This window comes from Notamacropus eugenii, chromosome 1, assembly GCF_028372415.1.
Source record: "Notamacropus eugenii isolate mMacEug1 chromosome 1, mMacEug1.pri_v2, whole genome shotgun sequence".
Lineage (NCBI taxonomy): Eukaryota > Metazoa > Chordata > Mammalia > Diprotodontia > Macropodidae > Notamacropus > Notamacropus eugenii.
The window spans coordinates 125978375-125994898 of record NC_092872.1 but is presented as its reverse complement, the minus strand read 5'-3'; the positions used below and the strand labels follow the sequence as shown (position 1 = coordinate 125994898).

General features: G+C 36.4%; 1 protein-coding gene across 11 annotated transcripts in view; it reads left to right on the top strand.

Annotated features, from left to right (window-relative positions):
• The window catches only part of HERC1 (HECT and RLD domain containing E3 ubiquitin protein ligase family member 1), a 195637-nt gene that overhangs the window by 2486 nt on the left and 176627 nt on the right, over positions 1–16524 (top strand). For all 11 annotated transcript variants that reach the window (XM_072613461.1, XM_072613495.1, XM_072613513.1 and 8 more), the window contains exon 2: positions 14859–15814. In XM_072613461.1, coding sequence (XP_072469562.1) covers positions 14885–15814 — 930 coding nt within the window. In that variant the 5' untranslated portion in view covers positions 14859–14884. The remainder of the gene's footprint in view (positions 1–14858; positions 15815–16524) is intronic.

Below are 16524 nucleotides of genomic sequence, written 5' to 3'. Positions count from 1 at the left end.
TTGAGTGGCTTTCAGTTTTGTGCATTTTAATATCAGTGCTTTGCCTCTTAAGTTTCCAGATGTGTTATTTGCATATGATGGCTGTAAACTGGTTCTTTCTATCTAGGTATTAATCTATTTGGTGCCCGCATAATTCTGGTACATAGAGTAGACAAATACAAAAGTATTAATCAAATAGAAAATTATCTTTAAAAATTGAATTGGAGAAAACCTTAGAGAATGTAGTATGGATTTTGCTAGTTTAGAGGATTTATGTTAGTGGCATATTAAAATTCTCTTCTTTTAAACAATTGTTTAGACAGCGGACAACTCAATGTAAAAGAATAGTCATACTAAATCTCCCAAAATTTAGGTTTTAGAAGCTTAAATGACAGGAAAACTTTGAATATTATTGTGGTGGGGAAGAATTTAGTGTTGGGATAAAAAAACCCACAATAGCAGATGTCTGTTGTAATATGTTACAAACTTCAATTTCATAGTTATGTAACTGCATTCTAATTGGGAAGCAGATTCTCCAAAATTATGTTTAGTTTCCTTAAGACAACTTTTATAGTAAGTAAAGGCAAAATTCCAGTGTGTATCAGTGGAGGGTTTTTTCCACGCTGGAACTTTACTGATGAGATCTACTAACAAAATTATTTAAGACTTTATTTGCCCCATTCTGAAAAAATCATGGTTGTGAGACTGCATGGAATAGGTGATTTATTCTTCTTGCCCTTGCTAATTTTCCCTGTTAGAGATTAACATTAGAATATAAGAAACTACATACTGAGTCCCTTGAAGTACCAGGAATTTCAATAAAATTCCAGATAAGATATCTGATTCTACTTCTATATTTTCTTTGTTTACGTAATTGATTTTAAAGCATGCCATGTAATGATGCAGTGATCATAGGTTCCTGCCATTATTTTCATGCTCTTCTAACTTTGTTAACTAACAGTGTCTTAATACATATGGGTTACGTGTTTAGTGAAATGAGCAGTAAAATATGAGTGTAGTTTGTTGGCTAGTTGTGGTTGTTCATTCAATACCATTAAGTTCAACAAGACCATAACAGTGATGGAGTATTCTTGTGCTTTAAAATACTTGTGGAGGCTCACCTAGGAAAACTTCAGATTGTTGCTGAAACCCTTTTCCCTGTGGTTTACATAGCTCCTGTTGTTGTGTTTATGCTTGGAACAATATGAATTATGACTGTGTGTTACCAGAACCCACCAGATTTCCATGAAAGAAAGAAGACAATACTCTTGAAGATGGAACTTTAAGAGTTCACAGTTTTGGATTCGGAAAATCATTACATCACCTTTTAGTGGCAAAATGAGACAACTCCAACATGAGAAATAATTCTGTTTGATCATGTGGCATAGCAAAAGTAATATTGCGCAGTGTTCAAGGACTTAGTTCTACCCTTTATTGGCTCTGTGACTTTGCCTCATTGACAGAATGAGACAGATAATTCTTTCCAGTGAAGACACTGGGCTTAAATCCATTGATCTTTTGAATGATCAATTCTATGATAACTCTCTGTCTGATCAATATAATAACTTAGAACCATATGATTTTCTTCCTAGAAAGGGACTGGTAAATCAAGTAGTGGCTCCCAACCTTTTTTTTGGGTTATGAAGAGTAATCTGTATATATGAATCAAATAAAGCAAATATACTTTTAGTACACTTTAAATGTCTTGAACAAATTCATATCATTTTTTATGTGTATTGATGCATTTGAGGTCAATAAAATTCAAATTCATCTAAAAACAGTATTGAATTCGTAGAAACTAATATTTTAACTCCTATTTAGGAGGTCTGAGAAACTTTTTGACCTTAAAAAGGAGTCTTCATCGTTGAAAAAGGTTGGCAGATACTGAGTTGGCTGTCTTTGGTCTAGGTTTCCTTGGAAAGATGAATCTGGCTGTGTTGTTCAGGACAGATTCTGCTTAAAGGCAGGTGCTGAATATGCTATCTAATAAGTGCGTGGGCTGTGACATCTTGGGGTACAATGTTGAGCAAATAGAGAAGGCTTTTTCCTCTCGCTAGAAGTCCTCTTAGGGATGTAAGAAGGGCAGCCAGCATGTGTAGTAGAAAGAGCACTGGCTCTGTAGTAAGAGGATCTGGTCAAAACCTGCTTCTGATACTACCAGTGTGATGGTGGGCTCCTCGCTTAATCTCCCTTGGCCTCACTTCCTCACCTGTAAAATTGAGAGGGAGGTTAGACTAAATAATCTCTGACATTCCTTCCAACTCTAAATCTAAAATCCTGTGATCCTCTGACTTAATGAGGACTTATTAAATAGAATTAAATTTTGAGTTAGTCTGCTTTGAAATATGGAGAGAAGAATGAGTACTTTATTCCAATTTAACTACTCTTCACTTAGGAGTCTCATGTGGTCATAGAAATTGTTTGGCTCTACTGATTCCTTTTCATTTGATAGACTTGAATTTGGTGGACATGGTCTGATTGGCTACTGCTTCACCAGTTCTAGGAATTTGCATTGGTGGGGAATAGTCAGGAGAGGCTGAGTTGGAAGCTGTCTACTAATTCTTGTTTGGGTGCAACGACTGTATGATTTTTGTTTTTGTATCCCTTTTGTATCCAGGCAGTGCCTGGTACATTAGTAGGTACTTTTGTTGGTTGAGTAGGGCTCCCTATTGACTCTCTCTACTTTATTTTGATTTTTGTTTCCATACCAGCATATTGTGCTTTTTGTCCACAGTGTTAGTGCTCAGCTTTTCTGGGATCCCTTTCAGGGGTGTAAGAAAGACCCAAGAGATGGAAAGCAACAAGGTGAAAGGGAGATTTGTTTAGTTTTTGTAAACTAGGCTTTTTTAATGTTTCAAAACAAACTTGTCACAATCCGTAGTGCAGTTTTTGGATTGACAGCGTGAAGAATAAATGTGATCATTTAGTCCATTTTAAAGATATGGAGATAACAGAAGCATACAGAGATTATGACATATTTATAGCTAGCATTGTTAACATAGGATCATTGCTCCAGAGCTGGGAAGCATTTTAGGTACTTCATTCCATATAGTAATTATGCATTGCAAAGCATTGAAAAAATCACTTTGAATTCAAGTTTGTGTGTTGCATAGTTACCTTTTGTGCCTAGCATAGTCCCTGGCATTCTGTAGGCACTTAATAAATACTTGTTAATTGATTGCATATAGACTTTTCCATTAAAATAGTTTGGAATTGTGTTTGGCATACCCCTTATGCTACTCTGGGGCAGGTAGGTGGTGCAGTGACTACGTAGAATGCTGGGCCTGGAGTCAGGATAATCTAAGTTCAAATCTGGCCTTAGATACTTACTAGCTGTGTGACCCTGAGGAAATCACTTAACCCTTTTTGCCTTAGTTTCCTCATCTGTAAAATGAGCTGAAGAACAGAATGGCAAACCCCTCTATATCTTAGCCACGAAAACCCCAACTGGGGTCATGAAGAATCAGACGTGACTGAAATGACTGAATGACAAATTATGCCACTGTAACCGGGTTTCCTTTCTCTATCTGAACTCCAGATAGATTTACCATAAGGTCTGTAACATTCCCTACAAACCCCACCTTATATTACATTAGATGTGCTATAGAAGAATATGTGTATGTTCTCTCTCCCCAAATACTGTTTGATCTATTCTTTATTTCATCACTTCTTGCTTTGTATTATCTTAACCTCTTCTATTCACCTGAAATTCTTTGATAAAACATAGACCCTTTAACAGCATTTTTATCTTTGCATCTTCAATGCCAAGTCTTTGCACGTAGGAGCTTTATAAATGTTTCCTGAAATGAAGAGTTTGCTTTTTCTCCATCAGAAAATGGTTTTGAGTGCTCCAGGGCTTAGGATCCTATAGTTTTGCATGGTTCATCAAATAAAGAATCTTGCCAATAACTTAAAACATTCAAGTGTCTCCTATGCATCATTATCACAACTACTCCCTTTTATAGTCCTTCCTCAACAACTACTTCCCTCTAGAAGTCCTGTCTTGTAAAAAATAAGTATAGTCAAAACAGATTCATACACATTGACCATGTCTGTAAATGATCTGTCTCATTCATTCAATACCTCTAGTTCATCATACTCCTCTGGTTTTTCTGTTAGCAAGCCCCTGTAGTTGGCCTGTCCAGTTGGGTAGGAATTAGGGACTATATTGTAGTAGGGTGGTGGTTGTAAGAATAGAGAGGGAATTTATTGCACGTAAATTGTACAGGTCTTTGGGGAAAAAATAATGATATGGTCAAGTTTTTGAAATGGAAGTAATTGAAAAGCATCCTGAACAGCATTTTATAAGAACATAGACTTTGCAAAGTCTGTGACCTGAGACTGAATCTTAGCTCAGTGATCCTGAGCAAATCATGAACCTTTCCAATCCTTAGTTTCCTTGTTTGTAAAATTTAACTTGATGCAGAGAGGAAGACTGGAGAGGTAGGAGGAGGCTAGGTTATGAAGAGGTTTGAACTCCAAACAGAGGATTTTGGCTTTGATCCTGGAGGTGATAGTCCCTGAAGTTTATTGAGTAGGGTGGTGACATGGTTTGATCCGTCTTTTAGGAAAGTCAGTGTAGTTAGTGGCTGAATGGAAAACCAACCTACTAACAAGCTTTTGCAGTAACCCAAGTGTGAGATGATGAGCTCCTATACTAGGGTGATGGAAGTGTCAAAAGTGAAAAGTAGCCAGTTACTGGAGAGATTTTGTAAAGGTGAAATCGACAGCTGTTAGCAACAGATTGGCTCTGAAGAATGAGAAATGGTAGGGAGGTCAAGTAAGACATTTAGCTTGCAAGCCTGAGGGACTGAGAGGATGGTGTTGCCCTCCACAGTAATAGAGAAAGTAGGAGATGAGGAGAGTTTAGGGGGATAGAAAATGAGTTTTTGGGGGGGCATGTTTAGTTCAAAATGTTTGTAGGGATAATCCAGTTTGAGATGTCTGAAAGATAATTAGAGATCTAAGATCGGAGATCAGCAGAGAATAATGCAAATTTTAAAAATTATTTGAGTTGGAATGGCTTTTTGCACTTGTCAGTTCTCTAATAGCCAGTCACTTGTAGATTCAGCAGGGTTAAAATTTGACAGTTCTTACACTAATTTTCTTAATTACCTGTGGGGCAGCTAGGTGGTGCGGTGCTCCAGTGCAGGAGTCAGGAGGACCAGAGTTCAAATCTCACCTCAGACACTTAACACTCACTAGCTGTGTGACCTTGGGCAAGTCACTTAACCCCAATTGCCTCATCCTGGGTCATCTCCAGTCATCCTGATGAATATCTGGTCACTGGATTCAGATGGCTCTGGAGGAGAAGTGAGGCTGATGGATGACCTTGCACAGCCCTCCCTCACTCAAAACAAAGTCAAGTGCAAGTCATGTCATCATTTCTCTGATGGCATGGTCTTCTGTGGCAATGAAGGATGAACACACATAATTACCTGCATTGTTGGTAGTTTATCTCCCTCTGTTGAGAGTAGTTTTCTTAATTATATATTCTCTGTTGATATTTGGCTTAGCAGTTTCTTTTTCTTCCTTATTTTAAAAGTTTTTCTCTGTAGAATGTCATCTTGAAATTGAAACCCTTATTTACGGTCCTGGGCAGGTGTGATACAGGTTAGATCCTGTTTTATGTCCTCCTGAAAGTTTTTCATAGTACAGTTTCATTATTTTATTTGAAGTGAATTCTCAGAAAATAATAAATGTCTGTATTCCAGTGTAAATTTGAAAACAGTCCAAAGCCAAAATACAAGCAAGCTTTTGTATTATTTACTTTGGAGTACTCATATCTCTACTCAATTCTGTTAATTTAGGTAAACAAAAATCATTTGGATTCTATGTGATGGAAAAATTAATAATGTTAAAAACTTTACTTTTTATTATTATGAATTTGACAAGAACCCTAAAATCTAAACATTTCTCTTTACAAAGAAAGAAGAGTAAAAAAGACTTCATATGAATCATAGAATTGACAACTTTTCAAAAGAGTGTTTTATCAGGGAGTCAGGAAACCAGTATTCTAGCCTCAGTTCTGTAGCTTAGTTATATTACCTCAGGCTACTTATTTCACTTCTTTGGGCTTCGTTTTACACATTTTAAATTAGATTAGATGATCTCCAAAATTCCTTCTAGCTCTATTTTATGATTTTATGATTCTGTTTGAAGGGTTGGAAAGCTATTCAAGGTCCTCAGTTCCTCTTTTCCTATACTTCAGGCTGTGTATGCTGTATATAACTCTAGAAAAATTAAATGGGAATCCCCCCTTCCCCACTGCCCAACAAAAAATAAAAACATGCTGTCTTGACTTATTTTATCTTGTTTATGCTTGTTTTAGTTTAGAGATCAGATAATTATTTTAGTTTAGAGGAACAACTATTAAAACTCTTGTCCCCCATTCAGAGTAAGAATGTATTAAGAGATGATGCCTATTTAAGGATAGATGATGTCACAAAGAAACAAAAAAAGCCCAGGTTTTACAGGAGTGTGTGTGTGTGTGTGTACACGTATGTATACACACACCATAGCAAGTATAATGTTCACAAGAAAACATTAATGCAATCATTGAAGAATTTCTAGTTTGTAGCTTTGTAGTGAAGGATAATGATTAGCTTAATTGAAGGGTTATGCTTTCAAATGGATTTCTTATCATTGTGATTCTTTCTTCCAAGGATGTAGATCACAACCCCATCCATAGCTGCCTGTCCAGTTGTTCAAGTTCTCTTCTCAGGTTACTGCATTTTACCCAAAGTCTAATGGATCTCTTATCTCATCATTATGATTCTTTCTTCCAAGGATGTGGATTACAACCCTATCCATGGCCTCCTATCCTGTTGTTAATGTTCTCCTCTCGAGTTGCTGCATTTTACCCAATGTATTAGGTGCCTTCCTCTATTCTTTTGCATAGACTGTATACCATTGGAATGTGTGACTTATGTTTTGTTTTCTCTTAATATTGACTACATGACACCTCCCCCCCATCTATCTCCTTTCCCTCATACATTTCATTCATGTCATTTTTATACTGTTTTCCTTTTGTAATTCCTTGTTTGTAATGTGTTGCACCCTGTGAACCCAAAGTGGCTTTACATTTTTCCTTTGGGTGATCCACCATACTGAAGAAAATAATTAGAAGTTGGTCCTTTGCTTCTGGGAGAAGTTCTGAGGTCATTAAAATAACTTTGTATTCTTCCATAAGCAATTGCTTTTCTTCCACTTCCTGTTCAATTCTGATTACAATATTCTTCCTCTCTAAGCATGTCAGTAATTGATGTTAGAATCCATAGGTGACCCGAGGCACAACCTCCTGGGTTTGTTGTGAAATTATAAATGAGATATTTGTAAAATGTTTTGCAAACCTTAAAGTGCTATGTAAATGCTGGCTATTATCATTAATCCACAAATTGTATAAAATTGTATAAAGCAGTTTGCAGAAGTTACAAACCTAAATAATTTGGAGACAGTTGAGGTCAAGCCACTGTAAAAAAATGACAATATTACCTAAATTAATTTACTTGTTCATTGCAATACCAAATTCTCAAAAGAATATTTTATGGAGCTAGAAAAAAATAACAGTTTATATGAAGGAACAAAAAGGTCAAGAATCTCAAAAGTCATAATGAAAAAAAATGGGAGGGAACACAACAAACCTGAGAGGTCAGTGCTGTTATTATCCCCCTTTTAATTATGAGGAAAATGAGTCAGAGGTTAAGTGACTTGTCTGGCAGTGCCAAAGAAAGGAAAAGGACCAATATATAGAAAATATTTATGGCAGCTCTTTTTGTAGTAGCAAAAATTGGAAACTAAGGAGTTTTGTCCTATTGGGGAATGGTTAAACATTGTGCCTTAGATGATTACAAAATGGCAGTTTCAGAGGAGATTGGGAAGAGCTCTGTGAAACTGGTGCAGAATTAGCAGAAAAATTTATGTGATAATAATCTTGCGGAGAAGAACAATTTTGAAAGACTTTAAAACTCTGAACGTCACAGTGATAAGCCGAGTCCAAAAGAATGAAGATGAAGCATGTCTCTTCTTATCAGAGGTGATAAATTTAAAATGCTCTCTGAGATGCGTTTTTGGATCTGGCCAATGTGGGAATTTGTTTTGCTTTCCTATGCATCTGTGTATTGAGGGCTTTATATTTTTAAAAATTGCTCAACTGGGATGGGAGTGATAGGAGGGACAGACCAACAAAAGAAAAAATAAAATATAAGGTATAGCTCCCAGAGAGGGAAAGGAGAGGCAGTACAGGCTGAAACTTGGGTGATGTAAAAACAAAACATATCAGTGAAAACTTTATTTAAAAAATCCAAATGTGGGGGTTTCGTTGTCCTTGATGGTGACTTTGCTTAAAAACACCTTTGCAGATTTGATCCATCTTGTGTCTGTTGTCTTTCCGTTTTCATCTTTAAATGATCTGACTTTTTAAAATTTGGTGTCTCAGCAAATTTTCTGGAAACCTGTTTTTTTCTGTATTGCTTTTTGCTGTTGTAAAATACTGCTCCTTATTTTCCAATATCCTCCATAAATTTTTTCAAACAAGTTTATTTTTACAAACCAGTGTAGCTGTTGGCTCCCCTCTCTGTCCTATTAGCTGGTAAGTCTAGTGTTTTCAGACTAAGGCAGTTTTGAAGTTTTTTAGTCTCCTAGTTGTGACAGTTGATTTGTATCAGTTAAACTTGCCTAGAAAGTTTTAATTTATTTCATTGCTTTTTTCTCATTTAGTTTAATAAATATTTATTAAGCACCTTTTATGGACTAGACGCTGTGCTAGGTGCTAAGGATACAATGACAATGAATGAAACAGTCTGTACTTATAAGAAGTTTACTTCCTACTGAAGGAAGCAGGTCGGAACAGAATGAATACAAATACATTTTTTGGTTTCAACAGCTTCTTTAGATAGGTCAGCTTGGAGTTGTTTTGATTGCATGCCCTATCTTCTCATTTTTACTCTTTTTTTCTAATTTTGTGTTAGTTTTGATCTTTAACAAGTTGGGTGCTCGGTTTTACGCAGACTAATGATTCAGCAAAGAGATTGGTTAGAAGGCTATTGCAGAAGTCCAGGCCAAAGGGGATGAGGGACTGGACTAAGGTTGTTGTAGGGGGAAGGGAATGGAACAAGCATTTATTAAGTGCCACCTATGTACCAGGTACTGTGGTAAGTACTTTACAAATATTATCTCATTATCAACGTTCATGTGAGTAAAGAAAAGAAGATGAATATAAAAGATGATATAAAAGTAGATATGACAAGATTTAGCAATGATCTAGCATACGGAGAAACTTGCAGGAAGACCAACCAGAAAGCCATTTCAATTAACATCTATTTTCTGTATTAATTTTTTGTTTGCACTTAAGTGTTTCTGACTTCTTTGACTATATAAGTGAATGCCTGTGCTTTAATTTAGCAATACAATATAAATTTGTCGTGTATTTTAAGTAAAAAGCAAGTACGGTACATTTTCATCTGACAGTTATTATACACCACAAAAACAAAACATTGAAATTAACTATATTTTTAGCAGATGGGAAATGATTCATTTTTTGATGTGGGAAATATGCCTGAATCATTTTTTTTCTTTTAAAAATTCCTTTTTTTAAAAATGCAGAACTTAAAAGAACATTTTGATACATACAGAGAATACAAAAAAGAGTTCTATATGAAACCAGGAAGCTCCATTTTATATTACTTATTTTTGAAAGTACGTAATAAATTTCACAAATTCCTCTCAAAAGTACCTCATTTTATTTGTCTGTGCTTCCTTCTGAACTTCCTTTCTGTTCTCATCTGTTCATTTTCAAAATGTTACTGAGACTGCCTTTTTTTTTGGCATGACTATTGCTAATGTGTATATACTATCTATATATGTTTATACATATATACTAATTATATATAACAAATATATATGCTTAGAAAATGAATATAAGGTAGTAACCTTTGAGGGAAAATACTGGCAGGTGGATGGATCAGAATGACCTCGTGAAAGAAGTAGTACTTGAGATGAACTTTGAAGGAAACAGAGTAGTCTAAGTGGTTAGAGGAGAGGAGGGGACTGAGTTGCAGGCATTAAGGACAGCCTGTGCTAAGTCAAAGAGATGGGAGATGTGTATGTGTGAGAAATGGTAAGAAAGTTGGGCAGTGTTGTAGACCATGTGGAGCTAGGCTGTGAAGGCCCTTAAATGCAAGCAAAGAAGTTTCTATTTGACCTTACAGATTAATAGGAAGCCATTGAAATTTAATGGTTAAGGGATGGATATGGACAGACCTGTGCTTTCAGAATATCATTTTGACAGCTTTGTGCAGGGTGGATAAAAAAAGGGGAGGGGAGAGGCCTGCAGGGAGATCAGTGATGAGAGTTTAAACTAGGCCAGTTGACTTTTGGAGAGAACTGAACAGAGGCATGGTTGGTAGAGACATTGTATAGGTAGAATTTACTTATTTGCAACTGATTTGTATATGTATGTTGAGGGGGAATAAGTCATCAAGGATGACTTCAGAGGTGGTAAATCAGGTGCCTGGAAGACTGGTGTGTCTCTGGACAAGAAATGATGTAGATTTGAAGAGGAGTAGGTCTAAGGGGGAGAGATACTTCTGTTTTAGATCTCTTGAGTGTGAGATGTTTCAGGAAGATCCAGTGTGAAAGACTAGGGCTTAGATACGGGAATCATCTGTATAGAGATGACAGTTGGAACCAGAGGAGTTGATGGGGTCACACAGGGTCCGGGACAGAGCCTTGGGCTACACTCACACTTAGAAACATGTCTTAGTTGGTCCAGTAAAGGAGACTGAGAAAGAATGCTTAGGATGATAAGCAGGAGAGAGCAGTATCTGGAAAACTCAGAGAGGAGAGAAGAATATTTGAGAAGACAAGGCAGTCATTAGAGACTGAATGTAATGGATTGTAGAGGACATGCAAGGTAGTGGTGTGTGATAACACTGGAAATGTAGGTTGGAGTCTGTTTGTGAACTGTCATCTAGTTCCTAATCCAGTCTGATTACCACATTATGTAGATTATTTTTAGGTTAAAAAAGTTAGTTTGCAGATTGGATTGAGGTATTCTGTAGATGCTTGTGTTTGTCCTTTGTCCTCGAAGAGGACAATGACTTCAAGATGATGACATGACTTGTAGTTGACTTTGACTTGAGTGAAGGAGGGCTGTGCAAGATCACCAACCTCACTTTCTTCTCTTGAGCCATCAGGGTCCAGGGGCCTGATATTCATCAGGATGACTGGAGACGGTCCAGGATGCAGGGTGAGACTCTGACCTTCTCAGGCAAAGGTGTTACAGCATTCTCACTTTAAGTGAGATACACCCATCAATGAATAGGCTTATTTTTAAGTAGTTGTTAAAGGGATGGCTCCCTTTAATAATTAAAAAAAAAAAATCAAACTGAGAGGAGAAGAGACCCTCAGGGTTCCTGGGTAAAAGAGAAACAATTACTCTTTAGTATTTAGATACTTACTGTTCCTGGAAAGATGATTTTAGCTAGGTTCAGCAGGGCTGAAAGCATGTTGGAAATTCTCTCTTTAAGAAGTGATTTTTGTTATGGAAAAACAGGAATCACCACATGCTGGAATGCTTGTTTATAGCCCATAGGGTGGCTTTAAAATTAGTTCTTCTGAAGTGTTTGGTAGGGCCCCCGGAGGCCATCTAGTCTAACACTCTTATTTCACTGATGAGAAAACTGAGGCATATGAAGTGACTTACTCTTGGTGTCATATAGACAGTAAATGGCAGTTCTGGGATTTGAAAAGTGGGTCATCTTTTAACTCCAAAATCCATTGTAGCAACTGTATCAAGGTACACATTCTACAAACCATATACAGATTTCTATAGGTGTAGAAAAAAATAGAGATTTTTTAGAATATTTCATTTCAAAGCAAGAAATCATTTGACTGTATCAGGCTATAGTAATATACTTTTTTTTGAAAAAAATAGCAAACCTTACCTTTTCCCTTCAGTCCATAAATAGGAAGAGGAAGGTCAGGAAAATGCTAGCTATATCAACTCCTGTTTTAAATTCGTATTGGCTTCATGGGTATCAGCTCTGTATAGCTTTGTTAAATAAAACAAAAGAATGACAAAGGCTTTCAATTAATTATTTGTTGGTTGACTGATCAACCAACAGTGCTGACAGTGCTGTTTTCTGACAGTGCTCTTTTCCCTCCTCAGATTACCTTGTATTTAATCATCTGTGTTGGATAATTGTTCATGGAAGGCAGGGACAATTTTTAAAAGTTCCATTCTCAGTGCCTTGCACAGTATCTCAATGTAGTTGGTGCTTAAAAGTGCTTGTTGAGCTCATTATCTTTCCTCTAAAATCTTCTCCTTTACCTGACTTCTATTTTACTATCAAGGGCACCTCCATCTTCCCCATCACTCACTCTTACAATCCTAGATTCCTTACTCTCTCTTAACCTACCATATGCAGTCTGTTTCCAAATTCTGGTAACTCTACCTTATCGTTATCTTCTTGAATACTTACTTCTCTCCTCTGACGCTGCCATCACACCATAGTGCAGGCCCTCATCTTCCCTGGACCTTCTAGTTTGTCTTCTTAACCTCAGTTTTCTCCCAATTCCGCTCAGCTATCAAAGTGATTTTCTGAAGTTGAAGGTCTGACTCATGTCACCTCCCTCAATAAAATTCAGTGGTTTCCTCTTGCCTCTAAGTTTGAATATGAAATCTTACGTTTAGTTTTTAAATCCTTTCATAACCTGGCCTCCTCCTACCTTTCTAATTTTCTAGTGCTTACACAATGCCTGGCCTGTGGGAAATAGGCATTTGTTAACTAATTGTAAAACTTTATTCCTCTCTGCATTCTATGAAATCCAGTGACTGTGGCTTCTAACTTACTCTTCCTCTTGCAAAACAACTCGTCTGGTTCAGCATGTTTTCACTGGCTACCCCCATTCTTGGAATTCTCTCTTTGCCCAATTCTGTCTTATGGTTTCCCTGACTTTTTTCAAGTTTCTCTTGATTGTTGCTCTTTATGCCCATGCCTTTCTTCTCATATTTATCTTGTCCGTTATCTGTCTGTCTTGTTTGTACATAGTAGTTTGCGTGTGTCTCCACCTAAGTTTCTTGAAGGTAGGGACTTTTTTCTTTTTTTTCTTTTGTATATCCAGGGCTTAGCATAGTGCCTGACACATAGTAGAGCTTAATAAATACACTTGTTGCTTTGCCAAATCTGTGTTAGCCATAGTGAATACCAGTGATGTACTTTTTGTTGAAGAAAATGAATTAAAGTGTGTCTCTCTAAGTAGTTTTAAATAAAATCCGTCCTGGGAACATCCCTAGTTAGACCAGTAATGAAACTATTAAATGTGCTGCTTTTTTGTCTAAATTATGGCTGATTCATGCTGTCCATATATGTTATTATATAATGCTTGGCAGGGTTTGATCCAAGACATTTGGTGTGTATTAGTGATGTCCCATTTTACTCCCATTAAGTGAGCAGTAGTTGTGAGTACTGGAATAACTGCTTGGCTGCTAGTACCTTCTTTTCCTGGAGGTGTAGAAGCTATGTGCAATATTTTCAGCATTCCTCTTGGTTAATAAAGATGTTGTGGATGTTGTGTATTAAAAACAATACCTTTTTTGCATCCATAATATAGTTTCATTGGTAATCTCTAGATGCTTTTATACTTTGTAAATTTTTTGTTGTTTGAACAGTGTGACCTTTTAAGGATCATTGGTGTTCTATCCTCTTACTCAGAGTTCAAAGCATTTTTTCTCTCTCAAGATAACTTTGAATGTAGAATCAGTTATACTGTGATTTATGGTAAAAATGTTCCCTTTAGAGAGAAGTTTTCTTCAAGGAACTTTGTACAGAATTATTTATCACAACAAATGTACATGAAGTGGCTAGTCCTTATCAACTGTTTGACAGTGTTTGTGCTGTTTATTTTCTTATTTCCCTCATTTTGGTGTGTTTGTTGGCACTGCTAGCACTTCAGAAGCACTTCAGTCATGCTTTTAACTCTGTTGTTCCAGTTCTTAATAACATAGGTTTAAAAAACTCCAACAAAGCAAACTGGTGTTTTTTTGAGATGATCAAAGTAGTTAATGAGGATAATGAGGTAAAACAAACTGGTGGAGAAGGGCTATGTCAGCTGGGCCCTTCTCTAAGCAGGGAAGTGAATTTCAGAGCCTAAAGGTATGAGGAGAGTTATATTATCCTTTCTTTTTTTTAATTTAATTTTTTTATTCTGAATTAAATGAATACCAAAAAGAGATATTCTCATATGTAGAACAGAACGGAAAAAGAGAATCATATGTGAAACTGAATCTCTAATATGTATAGCTTGCTTTTTAAAAAAATATATAATAAATTCAATTTGTTACTTTCAAAGCTATCCTGCTTGTCTGTTTCCTTTTGAACTTTGTTTTGTTCTTTCCTGAGCATTTGAAATAAAAATTTCAGTGACCTTCATTTATTTCTTTTCTTTTGTCCTGTTGTTTCTTAAACAAAGTTTTTCTCTTGATTTATTAAGAGCTGAGAGACTTTGCTAAATTTGATCATCCTAGCCCTTTTTGTAGAGAATATTTGTGTGCTAAAAAAAAAAAAATTACCATCAGAACTAGATGAGAATTTTTAGTCACAGTATGTAAGGATGGAATCTTGTAGGAAAAAAATTCCTCCCAATTCTCTAACTTCTTTTTTGTGGCTGCCGTTCTGGAGGTGTTTCACTAGAGTGAACTGGACTTAGTTTTCACAGGTTGTTTATTTTGCCATGGATTTATCCACTATGGAGGGAGTGGTGTGAATGACACTAATATTTTTGGTACTTGTATGTATTTGTAAAATGTAATAACAGCAATGCAGAAGCATTTCATGCTTACTAGCCTTTTAAACTATTTTAATTTTCTTCTGTTGTAGGATTAATGGCAAAATAGTTAACCACCATGGCGGCTATGGTTCCACCTGTGAAGCTCAAATGGCTTGAACATTTAAACAGCTCTTGGATCACAGAAGACAGTGAATCTATTGCTACAAGAGAAGGAGTTTCTGTCCTATATTCTAAACTGGTCAGTAATAAAGAAGTTGTGCTTCTGCCTCAGCAGGTTTTGTGCCTCAAAGGACCTCAGTTGCCTGATTTTGAACGTGAATCTCTTTCAAGTGATGAACAGGATCATTATTTGGATGCCCTTCTTACCAGTCAGTTGGCTTTGGCTAAGATGGTATGTTCAGATTCCCCATTTGCTGGAGCACTTCGTAAACGACTTCTCGTTCTGCAACGTGTCTTTTATGCACTTTCTAATAAATATCATGATAAAGGCAAAGTGAAGCAGCAGCAGCATTCGCCAGAGAGTAGTTCTGGTTCAGCAGACGTTCATTCCGTTAGTGAACGGCCTCGATCAAGCACAGATGCCCTTATAGAAATGGGTGTCCGAACGGGACTGAGTTTATTATTTGCACTACTCAGGCAGAGTTGGATGATGCCTGTTTCAGGACCTGGTCTCAGTCTTTGTAATGACGTCATTCACACTGCAATAGAAGTTGTGAGCTCTTTGCCACCATTATCTCTAGCAAATGAAAGTAAGATTCCACCTATGGGTTTGGACTGTTTATCACAAGTGACTACATTTCTTAAGGGAGTAACTATTCCAAACTCTGGAGCAGATACTCTAGGTCGTAGGTTGGCTTCTGAGCTGTTGCTTGGTTTAGCAGCTCAGCGGGGTTCCCTAAGGTATCTTCTCGAGTGGATAGAAATGGCTTTGGGTGCATCAGCAGTTGTACATACCATGGAGAAAAACAAGCTACTGCCAAGCCAGGAAGGAATGATCAGCTTCGACTGCTTCATGAACATATTAATGCAGATGAGGCGCTCTTTGGTATGTGTTAAATTTTTTAAAAATTTTATATTAAGATACAAAGGCTGAACATTTTAAAAAAATTTAACTTTTGAGATTAATTTGTTTTCATTGAACCAAATGGCAATGATAAATCCTTTGGTACTTATTTTGATATTATTTCATTGTGTTTATATGCTTTGATAAGAGAAAATTTTTTCAGTGCTAGTTGTGAATGATTCTTATGGAGAGAAAATGGGGTATAGTAGAAAGACTGCTGGGGATGCTAGGACATTTGAAGTTCTGGTCTTGGCTTTGCTACTAACTTAACTGCATACTCTTGATCAAAGCATTTTAACTTTTCTATCTGTAAGTGTTATTTATAAATTGAAGGGATTATCCTTAATCATTTTAAAAGTTCTTCCACAGTCTGGAAATGAATTGTTTTTGTGACATCTAAATTGTTGATTCTCATGAGACAATTTTTTTTATATCATATAAAATTCCAAGCCATAACATGATCAGGTCAATAAAGTGTTAGGGAGACACAAAAATGAATAAGACTCAGTCTCTGTCCTAGAGATCTAATAGTCAAATAGGGAAAAACAGCTTATGTATAAAAATAATTATAATACTTAAACTTCTATGCTATAAGATACCTAGAAGTATAGGAAATGATATACTCTTTTAGGACAGAGGATATATCTTATCTAAACCTTGTATTTCCCCGTTGCCTAGCACCATAGTTTGTA